This window comes from Protopterus annectens, chromosome 13.part0 (genome assembly GCF_019279795.1).
Source record: "Protopterus annectens isolate FY-2018-M chromosome 13.part0, PAN1.0, whole genome shotgun sequence".
NCBI classification, from domain to species: Eukaryota; Metazoa; Chordata; order Ceratodontiformes; family Protopteridae; genus Protopterus; species Protopterus annectens.
The window spans coordinates 855846396-855867730 of NC_056747.1; the positions used below are offsets into that span (position 1 = coordinate 855846396).

A 21335-nucleotide genomic window follows, 5' to 3' on the forward strand; every position below is an offset into this window, starting at 1 on the left:
GGTTGTGGTGTTTATATTTATAAATAAATGTGTGTTGTGGTGTGTGTGGGAATAATTTATTAAGGGGTGGGGTTGTTAATTATATTAAGTTTTATATTAAAAAATAGTGGTTTGGTTAATTATTAAAATTATGTTTATTTAATAAAGTTTGGTTTGGGAAAATTAATAAATTATGTGTTTTTGTTTTGTAATATAAAAATTTTTTTGTGTTGTTTGATTTTGTTATATAATTTTAATATAATGTAAGTTTTTGGTTTTATATTTTAATTATATTTTTGTTGGTGTGGTTTTTTGGGTTTTTAAATAAAAAATTTTATTTGTAAATATAAATAATAATATTTTGTTTTGTGGTGTGTTTTTTTGATATTTTTTTTTTTTTTTTTTTTTTTTTTTTTTTTTTTTTTTTGTTTTTTTTTTTTTTTCTTTTTTTTTTTTTTTTTTTTTTTTTTTTTTTTTTTTTTTTTTTTTTTTGTTTTTTTTCTTTTTTTTTTTTTTTTTTTTTTTTTTTTTTTTTTTTTTTTTTTTTTTTTTTTTTTTTTTTTTTTTTTTTTTTTTTTTTTTTTTTTTTTTTTTTTTTTTTTTTTTTTTTTTTTTTTTTTTTGTAGATTTTGTTTTTTTTTTTTGTTGGCGGGGTTATTTTTTTTTTTTTGGGGGGGGGGGGGGGGGGGGGGGGGGGGGTGGGGGGGGGGGGGGGGGGGGGGGGGGGGGGGGAGGAGACAGACAGGGGGGGGGGGGGGGGGGGGGGGGGGGGGGGGGGGGGGGGGGGGGGTTTAAAAAAATTTTTTTTTTTAAAAAAAGTTTCCTTTGGTTTTTCCACAAATTTTAAAATTTTTTTTTTTTAATTAATGTTTGGGTAACATTTGGTTTAATTTTTAATTGTTTTTCAAAAAAAAATTGGAAAAACCAAAAAAAAGGGGCATTTTGTTTTTTGTAGGGTTTTTTCAAATTTTTCCCAAAAATATATATATATATATATATATATATATATATGAGACACACAGTTAGAAATATGTAGACCTATACACACATCACAAGCATCTGTTTGTGTATGCAAGTGTGTGTAAATATGTCTATCTCCACACACACAGATATACATAAACATACATGTAAAGAGGTGTATGTGTGTATAATTTATTCACACACACATATAGAGAGATTTGTGGTATATGCATAGCTCACCAAGTGTATGTACGTGCATTGATCTACACAATTTTATATATATATATATATATATTTTTTTGTGTGTGTGCGTGGATATAGATATATATATGTATGTGTGTGTGTACTTTTATATACATACGTGCTCACATATACATATAATACAGATATTTATGTATGAATATTTGTTCAACTTGAAATAGCACATGCTGAATGTGCTAAACTTAAAAAAGGTCCACTGTAAGCAGTGTTCTACTATGGGTTATAAATGAAATCGAAATAGTAGAACATTGTGACAGAATGCACTAGTGCATGGAACAGACATAGGCATTTATTAAGAGAGGTGAGAAAGAAACCAGTCATGATTAATTATGATCTACAGCCTTTCTAGTATGTAGGAACACGGGAAGTCAGTGGTATTAGCAGTCCTTACCAGTTATTAAAAATCTATGTTTATTCTAAGTAAAGATTTAACACAGAATTGCACAGAATTCAATCACAATGTCACTGTGTTGACTTAGTTGATGTAGAGCTGAGGGTACAAAATTTTTCGTGCTGTTGCTTTGATTTTGTTGACGTATAACTGTTCTGAAGTACTAATGTAAGTTCATTTGGTTTCCCTGGACTCATTTTTCAATGTAGCTACTTTTCACAATAAAAAGTTAAAGGTAGTAGAGATACTTATTAAGCCTATTAAATAAGAAAAGTTTTATCTCTGTAGACATAGTAGAATGAACCGTGAACCTACTCTTGCTTTGCTGAGCTGATAGTTAACTTATCTGATAGCTGATAGTTTGATAGTTCTGGTGCCACATTTTATAATTATGTTGGTACATTGTAATCATGTACAAATTGACCAGGTCATTTTGTTTTGTAGGTATCATGTCCATAGCAAGCTAGTAAGCTTTATGGCCCCTGTTGACCACAGTACAATGAATGATGATGCTAGGTAAGTAATAAATTAATTACGTTCATCAAATGGCTTTCATGACACTGTGATATTGACCTGTTCTTCAACCTGTCACACTCTCCATCTTGTGTATCAGATCGCCATTTGTCACTGGCAGCAAAGCAAAAGCCTTAGCCACGTGTCACACCGAGAACTGGCTAGATCCTTTCCTCCAGTAATTATTTTAACACTGTGAGATATATTGAAAGAATCTTGTTCTTCACAGCATTAAAATGATAAATAAAATTAGTTATTAATTCATCAGGTTAGCAGCCAACATTGTTGCTGAATGTCATTGAAGAAACTGGTAACAAGTGAGATGCAGTATATGCAGACATTTTTGTACATTTAATTCCTACGATCAAAAGCTGTACTAAATTATATTCATTCTTAAAATGACAAAAAGTGAAAATATTGGTTTTCTTGTCGACTTTTGCTAGTCTGTTTTTCAGTGCCATAAAGGACAGGGAATCAAAGGAAATGGTCTTAACATTTCCAGTTTTCACTGGGTCTGTTTTCTTCAGGTACAGCGTGGTGCAGAAGAAAAATAAAGTGTTTTGACCAAGATTTTCTAAATTGTTCATTGGCATTTGGAATTGGTGGAATGCAAAGGAGAATTGTACACACACAGGGCAGGTGCAAGAAATGAAAAACTGTTCAGTAGCTGTATGTTAAATGATGGAGCATTTCATAAAAGAAATGGTCTGAACAATTCAGACATTCTATTTTGTAAAAATCTGTTTTGAAATACTGCCTCTGGCTGTGTGACATTTTTTCTGTCTCTGTGGGTTTTATAGCAAAGCTAAGCAGTTGTTTTTTGATTTATACACTGTTGCAATGATATGTTTATCCTACCCAAAAGTGCCACAGCATCAGGGTAACACTGTATTAGGTGGGTTGTGGGATGGCATGGGGCACACCACTTGGGAAACTTTTTATGTAGTTATTTCTTTATTTTATGCTTTCTTTACCAGGTTGTCCAACTGTGTTGAAGCCTATTTTTAGAGGCTCAAGGAGAAAAACAGCAGCTAACAATACAGTGTGCAGTCGAAATAACATGAATTAAAAAAAAATGAAAGGAACACAAGCAGACTTAACCCTGTACAGTAGTAATCCTTGTAATAAGTATTGTCACTGTACTTTTAAAAGCAGTAACAAATATAATTACCATACAGTAGCAGAGTGGATTGTAGTATATGTAATCTGTGTATGTGCAGAATTAGCATCAGTGATTATGTTGAATATCTGTCACAAAACATCTGTGTGTGTGTTTTAATACATGTTGATCAAATGTGTTTCAGTCAGTGTAAAGTGTGCAGTGTATGTTATGTGGGTATGTGTATTTTAGCAATGTAATTTACATTTTTATTTTTCCTTGGTTTGCTTCTAATCGGGGATAGTCCACCTGTTCCAAAAAGTGAAAAGGACACATAGAGAGGCTAAATACTTTTCTTAGGGTTATGCATTCTTCATTTGCAATTTGTGGAATTTAGATTCAGTCTGACAGCAGATTTTTATATGAATACGTAGGCTGTAGAGTACTTGGTGAAGACCTAAACATGTTATTGTGATATTAATGTGAGTGCTTTACAGGGATCTAAACAATGTTATATCTTCCTGTACTTTTTTAATAGGTTCACACCAGAAACACTGAGTTGGAAAGTCTTGTAAAAATTTCTTTATGCTCATAAAAAACTTAAGATTTTACTTTAGAAAATTAAATGACTGCTCTTTCCATGTATTAGATGTTTGGGCAACCTGCCAATTTGCCCACATTTTTATATGTTCACTTTTGAACATTATGTAGCATTTTCTATTGCATTATTTTACTCAGACTTCTGCATTAATGAAGTTCCATTAGGGCGTGCTGTACATTACCCTTTAAGTGGGATGATTAGGTCTCCTAGTACCCCAGAACTGTAACAGCCTTTTATTCATTGTGGTTTAGTATGGTAAGCATTTACCCTTATTACAGTAATTGCTTTTATATTTGTATACTCCACTTAATGCGTGCAGATACTCCATCAGTGTTTAATAGATGAAAGATATAACAGGTGCTGAAGACCCTTCAAGGTAATAGGAAATATGAGCATTTTAGGTTCTCAGATGGCCCTCGTTTTCCCGAGAGTCACCTGAACCAAGTATGGCAGGGGCTTAGTAGCTTCAGATTACAACCAAGCACAGGGACACAATTTGAAGTAAATTTCACACAAAAACATATAGTAAATTGTAATGCACAATGGCTTTCAAACACGGTGGGACATCACTTGGTTTCAGAATAATTTTCTGTAACTCCTGCTTTTGCTCTGTTAGTGAATAGAGGCATAAAACTGCAGTGCTACCAGCATTCGGAGTGCAGTGTGTTCTCTTTTGCATTCATTTGTGATCTTCATCTACAGCTTTCAACGCAGGGAGATGTAGTTAGAAAGGTTGTTTATTCAGTGTTACAGAATGGGCTTACTGTACATCAGTACCCTGATTGGAAATTAAGTGTTCTCCAGTAGAGTATTAATGTACAAGTAATGCCCACCAAAAAATGAGTCTGCCACTTCACGGTGGCATAGCAAGCTGCTGTGGAGCTTGGACTCAGAAAATGGAACGGCCACCATTATTTTACGCTTGCTAAGCAGAATTTTTTGTTTATCGAGTGTAAAATATAACAAAAGAAGACAACGTAAAAAAAAGGTGTGTGTGTGTGTTTGTCTGTTTGAGTGTATGCGTGCATGTCAGTGAAAGTTGAGAGTGAGCTGTTATTTTACACTCGCTAAGCAGCGCTTTTGCTGTTTAGCGAGTGTAAAATAAAAAAAGAAAAAAATTTAAATAAAGCATGTGTGTGACAGCGTATGTGAATAAGAGAGAACAATCGATCGAACGAAATAGAAAAGTGTGTGTTTCTGTCTGCATGTGTGCATGAAAGCAGAGAGACTGTGTGTGTGAGATAGTGACAGCGATCTTGTGTGAGTGAATGCATGTATTAAAGCAGAGGAGACTGTGTTTATAAGTATGTGTGTGAAAGCAGAATATATTGTGTACGTGTTATGGGAGAGAGAATGGGCTGTATGTAAAATTGTTGTCTCTCACTTGCTTATTATTTTTATATATGTTTGATGTAAAATGCTTCCTCCAGCCCCATTAACATATACTACAGCAAGTTTGAAATATTAGGCGGAGGAACTATTTTACATTAAAAAATCTGTAAAAAAAATAATATAGTACCTAAAAAAATAAATAAGCAAGTTAAACACAACAATTTTACAGATAGTCCATTCTCTAAGCGCGATAATGCCCTCCAGGGTGTGTTGTAATGTGTAATTAATGCCCTTCCAGGGGGTGTAGAGGCCCTCCGCCGCATTAATTACACATTAACACACACCTGTCAGGCATAATTGCTTGCTTGAAAAGCAAATCAAAAGTAGTTATATAGGACATTATCCATCCACAAGTAGTAATGTACAGCAGATGTGAACACAACATTAGAAGCAAAAATGTAAAACAATGAGAACCCAAACAGCTTTGTTGTGGTGAGTTGGGCTTCATTAGGGAAACCCTGCGCATGTGTTGTCAGGCCCAGCTTAACTGCCCTGTGTTTGACAGAGTGATCTAGTTGTGATGTCACAATCTTTGTCTACTCCTCTGTTCCAGTCTGACCTTACACAGCTCTGATTTCTGCTCCTTCATTGGTTCAGTTGTAGAGCCAGCGAGAGGGAGAATTCTTAGAGCTTTACATGGTCAAATCAAAACACCAGGAGATGTGCATTCATTCTAGAGCTAGTACTGGCAGTTTGAACTGCCAGTAGTTCCCAGCACATTAGGCAGTTGAATTTTAAAATCATCTTGGAGTTTGGGTTTTATTTATTTAATTTTTTTTTGTAACCTATGCGCGGGTGTTCAGGGTTTGAGAAATGTAGGAAGAATGATACTGTTTAAACAGCACAAGAGATGGTTTGTTTACATTTGCAGTTGGGTATACTGTGTACCACTCAACCTGATTTCTTTTTATTTATTTTCATTTGGTTACTGGGACAGTCCAACTGGTTCATGCAAGACCTCATTCAAGTGGAGTTGTGAAGAGAAAAGCCATGATTTTTGTGTCGTATTTTTGGCGTTGCCCTCATACAGTTTTGATTTTTCACTGAGGACTACAGCTAGTAATGCAAGACATTAATATTTCATACTTCTTGTTCGGAAAATGCATGTTGATACAAAACCTGTCATTCTTTTAAACTTTTAAGTGAGTTAGAGTAATATTTAAAAAATTGTCCTCAATTATGGGCTTTTGTGTCCCATCATTTTTTGCTTTGTCCAGAGTTCTTGAGCAAAGAAGTTGATAGGTATGTCAGCTGAAAGATTTACATGTGAGAAGAGGTTTACTATTGTTTGTTCGAATGACAAAACATTTGCCGTTCTAAACAACGATTAGTAAACCTGAAAACACACATTCCGACGTGCCACAATGTTGACCCAAATGATCGAGACATTTGAATCAACATTATGGCCGAAACCATCATGTGATAGCCATATAGGAGCTGATGTAAATCAGACTCCTATATGACAAATCACATTTTTGCAAGGGGGCAAACCCCCCTGCACCCCCCACAGCCCCCCTACTAATATATTCTAAATCCGAGATCGCACTACAGTGGTGATATGGATGAATTTCTAATCCCCACTGTACTGCAATCTCCGTGTAGATAGTCGAATACACTTATGCGAATGCACTACAGCATTCGCATAAGTGTGTTCGACTATCCTATCCATTAATGTTTTGTGCACAACATTCTGATTTTCGGCAGCAGTGCTGCTGACGTAATGTCATTCGCACAAACCATAGTAAACCGTGAGAAGAGCAGTGGTGCAGCCTTCATTATGTTCCAAGTCCGAGTTAAGCTATGCAGTTACATTTAATAGCCCAATCTGTTTCTAGTGTATGATTGACGAGCTAAGAGGATAAAAGTGGAAATACCATGCAAGTATGGTAGCTACACAGCTCCAAAAGTCCTTGGTATAATTCAAAAAAGCAAGAGCCAGCAAAATAGTGATAGTAAGATTTATTGTAGTAACATAAGGAGAACAAACAGACCGGTTTCGGCTGAAAAATTATTAAGCTTTCCTTACACTGATGAAGGCTTAATAATTTTTCAGCCGAAACCGGTCTTTTTGTTCTCCTTATGTTACTACAATAAATCTTACTGTCACTGTTTTGCTGGCTCTTGCTTTTTTGAATAAGAGGATAAAAACCATGTACCAAAGATTGTGCTTATTTGGAAAGTACCTCTATGACTTTTAGTATAAAATGGCAGTTTAATTCAAAATTTTCATATACGTTTAAGCTGTCATACCTTCAAGGGTATTTTGAATTGAATATCATGCAGATTTTTTTGATGTGCACCTCCTCACTTTTTCAGATTTCAGGTCAAAAGAATGTCTGCTTTCCACTGTTGGATCTGTACTCATTGCCTGTGTGTTCAGACAAAGCTCAGGGCTTTTGGCAAAAGCTGTGAAAAAAGCACCAGGCATTTATGGTAAAAACTCATCATTGTGTGTGTGTGTGTGTCTTTTAGATAAATGTATATCTTCATATGTGTGTTCCTGCTTGGGGAGGGTTCAGACATGGAAGACCAGTACTGCAATTCATACCATTTGCTAGACTGGGACATAATGTTTTGTATTAATCTTCTAGGTGTTTTTCATTTATTTCCTATTGTACAGTCTTGAGAAATTGAATAACTTATTCCAATATGTAGTCTAGTGTAATTGCTTTAGATGTAAAAACATGTTTTTTTTTTTTTAATTTTGAAATGTAAATTCTTACAGTTAATTTCAACTTCTGCGTTCTCATTTTTATTAGTGGTTTATGAATGTTTTGTAGTCAGAAACTCCCTTTGTGTTTGCTAGCTTCTCCTGAATGCTTGCTGCTGGGAGAGAAGGTTGCATTGTACCTTGTGCTCATCAGTAATTTTCTCTTCTGCCTGGTTGGATGTTACACTAGGAAACATTTCATGGGTTTTTGTTTTATTCTGAAGGCATTTGCTCTCAGGCTAAGTTCATAATTGGCTGTCGACTGTCCGACTACACATTAGTTCTATAACAAATTTATTAATCTTGGCTTTTGGCATTCGGTTTAATTTTGTGGAAGGTAGGCAGAAAATTAGACTGGCTCAACTGTTCCTTTTAATTTCCTCAAAACGAAAATGCATGGATTGTTAAGATAATGATCTTGTTTACTTGGAATTAATATTCATTAGCTTTACATCTCAGCCTTTGTGGATAGAGCATTTCTAATAAAATGTTTCGCCTGTGTGTATAAAGTTACAGTAAAAGAATACAATCCCTGCAGTAGCAGGATACCATTTTTAGTGTCTTAGTAAGATTTTGAAGATTGAGTTTGTGTTTTATGTCTTCTAAATTCATAATTAATGATCATTCACTTCATTTTACTTGACCAGTTTTCACTTCTGTGATGCTGGCATCTTAGAACGAGGAATACAAGTTCTTCCTGCAGCTTCAGTGTTGTTAGGCCTTGATGATGCCGTGATAGAGTTGAATGACTATTGAACTTTTGAAATATAATGCATTTTAGTGTTAGTTATAATATTTTTGTATTTGTTACACTCCGGTGTTACCTGCAAACTTCAGAAGTGTACATCTGGCTTAGGTGGAAGCTACAGTTTTGTACCTATTGCGATGGAAACTGTTGCTATTTTCCATCTTTTTGTTTTTAGAGGCTGTACTTAAATGCCTGCTTTTTTGATCAAGGTTGGAAACCCTCCATGTTGGAGGCATTGTTTCAAATGTATTCCCATCCATACCTTGCAGTCCGTGTACTAATGCAAGTGTGGGCTTTCCTTCTATTTTACCACCCTTAAAGATACCAGAGATCCCTTGTGTAAAATTATTGCTCTTTTACTTTCACAAACACTTCTGTTTAGAGTATAGCTGTACAGTTTTCTCTAAGTAGCACTACCCATCTACCTCTTTGAACAGTATGCTTGCAAAATTGTGAAAATGCAATATTGTAATTTTTTTATCTAGTTAGTGACTTTGATAACATTTTTGCAGGATGCCCCTCTCTCTCTCCCTGCTTCTTAAGTCTTTTAAAATATCTCAGACAAGGGCAAATTAGTGATTTTTGAAAACAGAGTTGATATCTAGACAATAAACTAGCACTTTCAAATGCAGTTTAAAGTTGCAGATTGCTGTTATTCTCAGTTTTTTACTGAATTTAAATACATTCACTGCAAACTCAGATGTGAAAGTAGTGCAGAGGTCCAGTAGCTGATGGACCTTGCAAGGTTCAGGCTAGTTAGGCCTTTGTCTGGGTTTCGTATTCTGGGCACTTTTGCCTTTGTCATTAAGCTTTTTGTATTGTTTTCATGCTGTGCTTATCTTCCTCTCTTGTTTGCAGTGTAATTTATGATGCCCTTAAAGGGACAGTTTATGCTGATCTCCAGAAACCTTACCACAAAATAAGTATACATTTTTTTGTTTTAAAATGTATTGATGTGGGACTCTATGAATTGATTATTATCTAAAGAGAATTATAAAATGGCCCATGTAAATGCTGAAATCTGACTGGTTAAAGCGACAAAAGCATCAACTCAGTAATATTGCATGAAGCTCACTGACTTATCATGGTCAGTATATCAATGGGAAAATGCATTGAGAGCTAATTGCTATGCCACAACATAAGTGCTACTTGGTCAGGGATGGCTGTGTAGCCGTAATAAATTCTTTTGTACCAATGGCAAAACTCCGTCTGACAAGCATACATGGGAAAATCAAAATACTGGAATGTTACTGCTTTCACCAAAAGTACTGAACAGCACTCTTCAGTACATAAAGAAAAAAGTATATTAGTACATTAACACAGACCTCTTAACTTGCAGACATTGAACAGAGGAACAAAGGCCAATAAAAAGTGGGTACATCCAGCCAAAAATCTGGACATCCAATTAGTCCAAAAATTTGAATAGGGAATAGCACATAATTCCAGTAAAAAGTTTGGATACTTCTCAGAAGTATACTTTTAAAAACCAAGGCAGCTCAACAAACTTGATAGTAAAATATAAGTACAGTATCAAAGAAACAGTGTAAATTCCGTAGACTTTATCAAACTGTATTGTAAAATTATACCACACATTTTTGCCTTAGAATAAGGGAAGTGTTACATGAGTGTGTTCTTTCTTAAAGTTATTGTTGCCACTAGTCTGCTGATCATGTAGTGTGGTTTTCTGTATACTAAACAGTTTCAAAAACTATTTGTGACAAGGGGCTTCTGAAAATTGTATGGAGGAGTAAACCAAGCCTGGAAATGGAGACATACCGCCAAAAATAGGAACATCCTGTGCAGGTGTAAATTAGGCCTGAAAAGAAGAATGTTCCTCCAAAATAGAGACAGTTGAGAGGTATGCATAAACACCAACTGTGTAAAGTAAAAAATAAAGACTTTTTTAGAGATGCTTTTCTGAGTTGAGCTCCTGTATACAGTTCAGGTATGTAAAAATCTAATAACCCCATTTGGCATTCCCAAAACACGCAAGACCACTCAGGACCCCCATTACAGATTGTTTCTGCCCAAGGCTCCAAGACGTACCCTCTGGCAGTATATATTGACAGGAAACTCAAGAACATGTTGGAAGGTACCAAACATATTTTAAAGGACTCCTGGGATTTTTTGGGGAAGTTAACCAATTTTGTTTTGACTGAAAACTGTAGTTTTGTTACCATTGACGTCATTTCTACAAGTATTCCCCAAGGCTAGAGACATTCCCTTTTTTTCAAGATGAACTTTTACAAATAGAATCCTTAGAACACAGGGAAGTAAGATTGTTGGTTGAACTTATTGTATTAGTTCTACTGAATAATTTCCTATACTTTGAAGGTGAGTTGTACAGGCAGGTGAAAGGAGTGGCCACGGGGCCAGCTTGTATCCCCATTTTTGCTAACCTAGTTATGCTCACCTGGGAAAGATGTTTTGTGTTCCAAGCTCCATTTCCCTCCTGTGGATGTTTTATGGTACATTGCTGGATGACATTTTTATTATTTGGCAGGAAAAAATGTTAAAGAACTGGAATCGTTTGTAAAATACATCTCTGGCACTACTTCATTTCTTAGATTTACACAAAACACTCATTCCAAACTTCACATTATCTTGATGTTCATTTAAGAGTGGTAAACAAAAGTTGTATTTCCTCTGTTTACAGAAAGAGCACTTTTTACAACTCATATCTTCACTGTAATAGTTCACGCCCACTACATTGTAAAAGGAACCTGATTAAATCCAGTTTTTTAAGAGCAGACAGGATGGTATCCAATGACAACTTGTTTTTTGAAGAACTGGAAAGAATGAAATGTATGTTTTTAGAGAGAGGATACCCATAAGACTTATTATCTAATGTTTATGATGAGGTTAAGGGAAGGGGGATTAAATGTACACCACTCCTAGGAAATGCTAATGCAAGTTCAGCTTTTTGTGTTTCACACAACAGTAATACTCTTTATTTTCACAACATGATGACAATCAAATATAATGGCACATGTTTGTAAAAGACATTATAATTAACTGGCCTATATTGAAAAGAGATGATGATGTGTTTCAAACAGCAGGACAAAGACCCCGCTTTGTTTACAAAGTAGACAGTAACATTAAAAATACTGGAGAATGACAGGGTGGAGACGCACTTTGGTACAACGAAATGTGGGAGATTTAATTTTTGTTCTTGCATCATAAGTCAGGAAAATATAATTTTGAAAAATTATTGCAACACTGAAGTTACTTTTGTAAGGGAAAATTGCAAAACAAAGAGATTTGGTATATTTAGCTGTGTGTAAGCAACTTCAGACATACTACGTGGGTAAAAGAAGAGAAAATTAGTTAACAGAATATACGAGCAGGTGACGCTCCTGCACTGGTCCAGTAATCAAGGAGCCTCAATCTTCACCACTGGCAACAGTGGGGAACATGCACACTGGGAGGCTAAGTACGCACACAGTAACGTGCAATTTCCCTTAAGAGCACACAGAATTCATAGTCAGCCTGGGGCTGGTTTCTCACTCTTTCTCCAGATAACCAATAAGACTCCCCACTGGCACAGCTATAGGGTTGAGATCTCAGCTGAGTGGCCAAGCCAAAACTTCCAGCAGTGCTTCGTGTCCCTGCCCAAGTAGCTCACACATGCACACTTTGAGATTTGATTTATATACAAACACACACACCTGGGAAAGGCTAACACAGGTTTACTAGTTATGCCCCGTTCTGCCCAGACTATAAGGTAGTTCTAGCTGCCACCAGCCAACTCTTTATCGGCTACTCTAAGGCCCTTAACAAAGGGTGTCCAATCCTACTTTGTAATGTTACTTATAATCCAAATAGTAGTCTAAGAGCAAGGCTATTTAGGAATGTCCTGTACAGTGTCCCCAGATACATATAAAAGTACTCTCAGAGCTTAAATATGTTTCACAAATATCAGCCACAAAGATAGGTTTAAATATATTTAATAATACATAATAAAAGAACAAGACAACACTAAATATTTATTCAGTTACATCAGAGTTCAAAATCACAGGAAATATTTAAAACAACATTGCAGGACAGTCTCAAATAAATACAGAAAACATCTAAACTAATCTTTACTATATTCCTAATTATATCTAAAAGAGTTACTATGTCCTAAAAAACTTACTTACAGGAAGGCAAGTGCAGAACGTGGTGATGAGTGGATGTTCTTGCTAGGTCCAAGACAAAGTACAAAATGCACAGTATCTTTCTGAGAGAGTTCTTAAATTAATATCAAATATTACTGCTGTGTTAGCTTGGATGACATCACTTTTTGTCACCTGACTTAGTTCCCAAGCTAAACCCAAAGTGTAGCATTTGACATCTCCTTGTGAAAAATGCTTCTCTCTCAGATGTTTGCAGATCCTGGAAGTCATAAAACACTTCTACATCTCAAACTTAGTAGTTACTTCTCTTTCAAGATAATACAAAAGACTTCTAGCTCTAGACACCGTGTCTGCTACTGCACTGAAAGTGAGAGATAACATTTATAGCACAATCGTAAAACAATTTAATTTCAACTATTTTCTTGAAGATTTGCAAGTTAAAACGTATGCATTTGCACAGGTGTATAGTTTATATACATTTCTTATCTTTTCCAGTAGGGTACACTGTGGACACATCCTTGAAGCTCAGTACTGTACAAACCCTGTTCAACACACACTTCTGTACTTGTAGTTTAATATACACATAACCTATAGTTCTAATACATTTGTAAGACAAGCATATGAATCATGTTGATATTCACAAATGACATATGATTATCTACAAAATTCCAGATAGCTGGGCTTGACAGTATTGCCCTATTTCAGACCCCCCCCCCCTGAAAACTCAAGCTAGTTTTTCAAGTGACCCTTGAGAAATGTTGCTTGAGAGGGTTGGGCCTGTCTGGGAATACCTTACCTCATTCCCTGTCTTGAAAGCCCATCTACGTTGGTATTGCTAATGCCACTGTAGTGCTGCACTGCCATATCATATGCCTGCAGCCCTAGACTCCACCTTACTAACTTGACGTTTTGCTGGCTGACTCGATGTAACCATGTAAGGGATTGTGGTCTGTAACTACAGTGAATTTCCTTCCATTCAGATAAGGCTGAAGTTTCTACAGTGCCCACACTTTAGCTAGACATTCCTTTTCTACAGCTGCATAGCATTCCTCCCTGGGTTGGAGCCTATGACTGAGATATACCACTGGGTGCTCTTCTCCCTCTGAGGAGACCTAGCTGAGTACAGCCTCCACCCCATGGTTTGAAGCATGCACCTGCACAACAAATTATTTGCTGTAATCTGGACTGGATAACAGAGGTGGTCCTCCCAAAGCTCCTTTAAGCTTCTGGAATGCCTGCTGACATACTGGGATCCACACTACCTTATCTGGCTTGATTTTCCTTGTCACATCTGTGAGGGGAGCAGCTATGGTACTATAAATGGGGACAAACTTTCTGTAGTTCCCTGCTGTTCCTAAGAATGCCCTCACTTACTTTTTGGTAACAGGGGAAAGCCATGCTTGAATGGCTTCTACTTTGGCAGCTTCTAGCCTGATCTTAACACTTCCCACTCTGTCCCAAGTAGGACACCTCTGCCATACCGACCTGACACTTACTGGGCTTAATGGTCAACCCTGCCCTCTCTAGTCTGCCCAGCAACTCCCCTGACATCCTGAAGGTGTTCTTGCCAGGAATGGCTGTAGATGTCAATATCATCTAGGTAAGCAAGAGGAAGATCTCCTGCTTCTGCTAGGATACGATCTGCCAGCCTCTGGAAAGTCACTCGGGCATTTTTCATCCCAAAGGGCATCTTCATGAACTCATACAAGCCAAAAGGATTCACAAAGGCTGACCCCTGTCTAGCACTGTGAGCCAAGGCCACCTGCCAGTAACCTTTGGTAAGATTAATAGAGGTAAGATACTTAGCCCCACCCAGCTGCTCTAGGGCTTCATCTGTCCTACTCATGGGGTAAGCATCTGACTCTGTGTGACTATTTAATTTCCTGTAGTTCACACAGAACCTGGTGCTGTCATCCTTCTTTGGTATCAGCACTACTGGGGTGGCCCAGGTACATCTGGGCTCCTGAATTACTCCTAGTTCCAATATTTCCTGTATCTCCTCCCTCAGAGTCTGCTTGACTCTCTCAGGCACCCTATAAGGGGCCTGCTTAATAGGCCTTTCGGATCCTGTATCCACATGGTTTGCATCAGGTGGGTACACCCTGGTTTCCGGGTGAACATGTCCCTAAATTCCTGTAACACTGCTCATAATTCTCAAACATGGGTAGGGGATAGCTGCTGGGACATTGCTACCCCTTCCACTGACTTTTCAGTCCGAGCCTGACTGAGGAGATCAGTCAGCAGATCCCCCCCAGACTTCTCCTGCCATCCACTGCAAATACTCAGCACAAGGGCCTTCCTATCATGGTAAGGTTTCATGATGTTAACATGGTACAATTTGTGCCCCTGCCTCTTGTCTAGCAGTTCTACCATGTAGTTAACATCACTGACCTTCCTTACCACCTTGAAGGGTCCCTCCCAAGCTGCCTGCAGCTTGTTGTGTCTGACAGGAATGAGAATCATTACCTGCTGCCCCACAGCATACTCTCTAGCTTGAGCATTCCTGTCATACCAAACCTTTTTCTGCTGTTGGGCTTCTGCCAGGTTTTCGTGGGCCAAGTCCATGAGTTCCCTGAGCCTTGTCCTGAGGTTTAGGACATATGACACAACACCCACCCACTTATCACGAATCAAATCTAGAGGTCCCCTCACCCTGTGCCCATACAGCAACTCAAAGGGTGAAAAGCCTGTGGATTCCTGGGGAACCTGTCTGTAAGCAAACAACAGATGGGGCAGATATTTGTCCCAGTCCCTCTTAAACTGGTCTGCAAATGCCCATAGCATCATCTTGAGTGTAGAGTTTAATCTCTCAACAAGACCGTTAGTCTGGGGATGGTAGGTGGTGGTCTTTAGGTGCTTCACCCCCACAGTGCTTCCACAGACAACCCAGCAGGTCTGACATGAAATTGGCACCTCTATCAGTCAGTATTTCTTTAGGAAAACCTACCCTGCTGAAAATCTCTAACAAAGCATTTGCCACCTTTTCAGCCTCAATGGAGGACAGAGCCACCGCCTCAGGGTATCTTGTAATATAATCTAAAACCACTAGGATATACTTTTTCACTATGGAACTTGGAGCACTCAAAGGCCCAACAATATCCATAGCTACCCTCTCATATGGCTCCTCAGTCATAGGCAAAGGCTTCAAAGGAGCTTTCACCTTGTCTCCTGCCTTGCCTACCTTTTGGCACTGCTCACAGGTCCTGTAGCACCATGTTACATCTCTGGAAATCCCAGGCCAATAAATGTTCTGCATAATACGTCTCTTTATATGTTTTATGCACTTATGACCTGCAGAGGGAATATCGTGGGATATGGCTAGAAGTGCCAGACGGTAGGCTCTAGGCACTAACAACTGCTGTGTTCTCTCACTCTCTCACCCTCTAACCCTCCCTCAGGGGTCCACTCTCTATACAGTAACCCTTTGTCCCAGTATACAGATTCCCCTTTTCCTTGACAATCAAGTGCCTCACTAGCTACCTCTCCCTCAGGCCTTGTAGTGTAAGGTCTGAGAGCTGAACCTGACTCAACTCTCTCGTGGTAACCCTTCCCAGCTCTCTTCCACAGGAAGTCTGGTATCTTCCGACAGCAGTGCTTCACTGTCAGCCTGGATACTACTATTCACTTCTGCCCTTGCAGTCACTCTGTCCAAGGGAACATCAATACCCACAAGCAGCTGTAGCTCACCTTCAGTCTCACTACTACAGGGTAGCTCCCTTCCTGAAATAACCACCTTACCAGTCTTGGCTGCAAGTGTGCAGTCTGTCTGGGTCTCCCCCAGGCTACCAGACCCACATGCTTGTCTCCAAGCCTGACTGCATGTAACTGCATGTGCACACGGTACTGCATTATCAGAATCATTCTCCAGGGATATCCTCAAACACACCTACCTGCTTGCTTCCTTTTCCACCCTCCCAGTCAAGGTGAACCCTAGCCAAAGGTGTTTGGAATGAGGTCCCTGCTAAAGCTCTGACTGGGGTAGACTGCCCAAGCAAATAGTGCTCCTCTTTAACCATTGCAGGCTTCACAATGGTTAGGTCAGAGGCTGTGTCTCTTTTAGCAATAGCCTCTTCCCCATTTACTAAGATAGCATATAACTTATTGTGGTAGTTTGATACCTTTGAGACAACTTATTGGTGGCTGAGGGTTGGGAGGGTGGCCTAATTGTTAAGGTGTTTGCCTTACAAACACTAGGTACAGGGTTTGAATCTCACAGGGGATAATGGCTTAAAAGGGCTCACAAGGGCAGTTAGCCTAGTACTAATCTATGAACCTATGAACCTATTTTGTCATTCCCACTTACTGGCTCTCCCACCTTTTGTTCCCCAGCTTGCCTCCATGGACATCTGTATGCTACATGGCCCCACTGGTTGCATTTAAAACATTTAACCCTTGGTCCTGGATGTGTACCTGAACTAGTGGCTTCCTCTGCTACTGGCGGACTCTGTTGGGGCAGTCTGGGCTGCCCACCATGGGTTCCCTTAGACCATGAGCAGCACTGGGGATCCCTTTCCTGTACAGCGATGCCCTGGTATAGGTCTCCCTTTTTCCCCAACTCATCTGCAGCACTGCATTGTCTATCAGCTAACCAGATTCTCATGTCCTCAGGCAAAGTGCTAAGGGCTTGTTCCCTCACCAAATTGTCTGCCAGCCCTTCAGAAGTGGTAACCTGACATCCACTCACCCACCTATGAAAATAAGTGCTTAGTTCAGTGGTATATTCATGAACACTTTCATCTGCCATGCTTCTATGCTCACGAAACTTTTTTCTGTAAGCTTCAGGTGTTAATTTAAAACATTCTAAAAGACAGTTCTTCACAGTGTTGTAATTTAAGCAATAAGTATCAGACAGTTTAGAAGAAGCAGTTACAGCTTTACCTTGGAGTAAGGGGGTCAGGACCGTACCTAGTCCTTAGTCAGCATTAACTTTTACATACCCTGTCAAACATATGAATTAAACTATCAAAATTTTCCCCTTGTGTAAATTGTGGAAGGAATGTACTGACCTTTGTTGCTTCTGGGGTTTGGTTACTCCCTTCCCCATTACATCCATGACTCTAGTGAAGAGTTAGCATCTCCTTCTCATGTTGCCTCTGCCTCTCATTCTGTTCAGATTCCAGATGTCTCAGTGTCTCTGCTGCTTCTAATTCCATTTGTTTTTCCTGCTGCAGTCTTTCTGCTGATTCTATTGCCAAATATCTGGCCTCCAGTTTAAGTCTCTTTAACTCCAGACAGATTTTTAAGTGCCCTGTGGAAAGGTTGAACTGCCCATTTTCTGAGAGTTGTACATCTTCAAGGCCAGTCTGATTGTCCTCCTGGTTGCTATTCTGTGATGCAGCTGTGACTAAAGCTGCAGTCATGTCTGCTTTAGTCAGGTTGGCATGTACAAGTCCTTTAGCCTGGCAAATTTCAGACAACTGGCTCCTTGTCAGCTTGCCATACTTCTCTGCTGACATGCTTGCCTGCTGTCCCTGACTAAGCTATCAAAAAAAAAAATAAAACAATCGTGATATGAAATTCTGAATGTTCACTGTGTGGCTGACTGAGAGTACAAACACCTTCCTTGGCTATCCCACCATTGCCACTAATTAATATGCAACACCCCTGCACTGGCCCACTAATCAAGGAGCTTCAGTCCTCACCACTGGCAACTGTGGGGAACATACACACTGGGAAGATGACAAGTACACATACAGTGGAGTGCAGTTTCCCTTAAGAGCACACAGAGATCGCAGTCAGTCTAGGGCTGGTTTCTCCCTCTTTCTCCAGATCCCCAGTAAGACTCCCTACTGGCGCAGCTATAGGGTTGAGATCTCAGGTGAGTGAAAAAGTAGTTAGCCCACCAGACAAAGGTGGGTTAAACACACTTGAGAGACTCTAACGAATTTCTTAAAAGTGTATATTCCCCTAGAGATAATGCCAGATTTAGTTTTCAACATACAGTTTGAAATCTATGTTTTAACAAGGTCACCCCTTTGTCAGGAATGAACGCCAAACCAAACAAAAAAAAAAAGTCGGACCAGAGGTTGCTCAACAGTTAAAACAATGTAATTATATATTTTAAAGTCACTATGTTGAGCTGTGAGAATCTCAGGTCCTGTCTCTGGTGAGTCATTTGTTCAATAGTTTAAGTGTATTCTTAAGCTTAGCTCTCCTTAGATAAGCATTAGGGTAATAATTTTATCCAGTGTGTGTGGGGGGGTAATATTATTAGTTGTAGAAAGTGAGATTTTTTTCAAAAATCTCAGGTGAGTGGCCAAGCCAAAACCTCCATCACCCTCTCTATCCAAGCAGTGCTTCATGTCCCTGCCCAAGTAGCTGACACACACACACACTTTGAGATTTGATTTACACACACACACACACACACACACACACACACACACACACACACACACACACACACCTACCTGGGAAAGGCTGGCACAGGTTTACTAGCTATGCCCCTTCTGCCCAGACTATAAGGTAGTTCCAGCTGGCACCAGACAACTTTTTATCAGCTACTCTAAGCCCTTAACAAAGGGTGTCCAATCCTACTGTGTAATGTTGCTGATAATCCAAACGGTAGTCTGACCAAGAGCAGGGCTGTTTAGGAGTGTCCTCCAAATACATATGCAGGTACTCTCAGAGCTTAAATATGTCTCAGAAATGTCAGCCATAAAGATAGGTTAAAATATATTTAATAATAAATAATAAAAGAATAAGACAATACTAAATATGTATTCAGTTACATCAGAGTTCAAAATCACAGGAAATACTTAAAACAACATTGCAGGACAGTCTCAAAGAAATACAGAAAACATTTAAACTAATCTTAACTCTTCAAATATTACTGTTGGGTTAGCTTGGATGACATCACTTTGTCACCTGACTTTAGTTCCCAAGCTAAACCCTCAGTGTAGCATTTAACATCTCCTTGTGAAAAATACATATCTCTCAGATGTTTGCAGATCCTGGAAGTCATAAAACAATAACACACTTCTACATCTCAAACCTAGTAATTACCTCTCTTTCAAGACAACACACAAAAATTCTAGCTGTAGATATTGTGTCTGCTACTGCACTGAAACTGAAAGATAACGTTTATAGCACAATCGTATAACAATTTAATTTTGACTATTTTTTTGAAGTTTTGCAAGTTAACTCTGTATGTTCTAGTTTCTACTGTTAAAACATATATATTTGCACAGGTATATAGTTTGTATACATTTCTCTTCTTTTCCAGTAGGGTACACTGTGGACACATCCTTGAAGCTCAGTACAAACCCTGTTGAACACACACTTCTATACCTGTAGTTTAATATACACATAACCTACAGTTCTAATAAATTTGTAAGACAAGCAAATGGATATTCGCAAGTGATATATGATTATTTACAAAATTCCAGATAGCTGGGCTGGCAGTATTGCCCTATGTCACAGACCACTTATATGATATTAGAAAACAGAGTACCAACACTGCTCTTTACAAACACAATCTGGTATGCCAAGGCTTCTCAAACTTTGTTTTTGGAATTTTGGAAATTGTTAATCAGTTTGTCAGTGGTGGTCATTGGGGGAACAGGATTGAATACAGAGAGTTAGTCTGGCAAATACACTTAGATGCTACCACATTCCCTGGATTGAATGAACACACTTCTATTATTCCTGTGTTAAAAATGAGAGCAGCAAAGTTATGAATTTATTTTTTTGGGTGCAAATACATTGACCAGTTTAAAACTACAAGAATGCACTATATGTTTTTAATATTTTTTATTGTATTTATAGTATTTACGTATTATTGCAACCAGATTTTGGAAGTCAAAGAATTTGTCATGTTTGTGCAAAACTATGTCTGGTAACTTAAGAAGCGGAGTGTGAACTCTTCACTGCTATTATGTCCAAGTGGTTTGGATATACGAAGAGGAATAATGTGAAAATTCCTTTTTTCAGGGAGCGTCCGTTCTTAACCTATACGCAGGAGCAGTGCTTTACAATCATCGTTAATGGTAGAAGTCATGAAAGTCAGTGCATTCTCCGCAAGACAGCCGTCCCCTTTCAAACACCTTTACATGTACACTGTGTCACCATTGATTGTCATTTTAGGTGGATATGTGTGTGAATCAGTCAGCATTTAAGCACATGTTGCCAGTAGTGTGAGTGGTTCAGATTAGCAGAACTGCCTTTGCAAAGTGGGATAACGTCTGACACCCCTGGCACAGGAGTTCCGCTGGTGGGAAAGGAAGCAGTTAGTGAGGGATCACTGCCCTGTTACTTATTAGTTGTTACAGGTGCCTTTGTTTTCGAGGAGTACTGCCCATAAACAGTTAGATGGTATGTCCCTGACTAACTTGCCTTTGCTGAGGTTGCACTCAGGAATTCTGATGCAATGTAGTGCTGTGTAGGTTGCAGAAAAAATGAGAGATGCCTCCCCAGGATCGGAAAAATTTACTGTTGTTCCTCTTTGGGCCTCATACCCACTGTGAACCACTACTACTTTTTCGCTTACACACTCCTGTCAAGGTTAAGAAACCTGTTTTGGCAGAAACGCTTCCATTTCGGCCACTTCGTAAATCTAGTTGCGATA

The 21335-nt window shown here is 38.6% G+C and overlaps 1 protein-coding gene across 1 annotated transcript in view; it reads left to right on the forward strand.

Annotated features, from left to right (window-relative positions):
* AATF (apoptosis antagonizing transcription factor) overlaps positions 1 to 21335 on the forward strand; it is a 1387092-nt gene that overhangs the window by 1052038 nt on the left and 313719 nt on the right. Inside the window, exon 11 of the mRNA XM_044054573.1 lies at positions 2036 to 2107. Coding sequence (XP_043910508.1) covers positions 2036 to 2107 — 72 coding nt within the window. The remainder of the gene's footprint in view (positions 1 to 2035; positions 2108 to 21335) is intronic.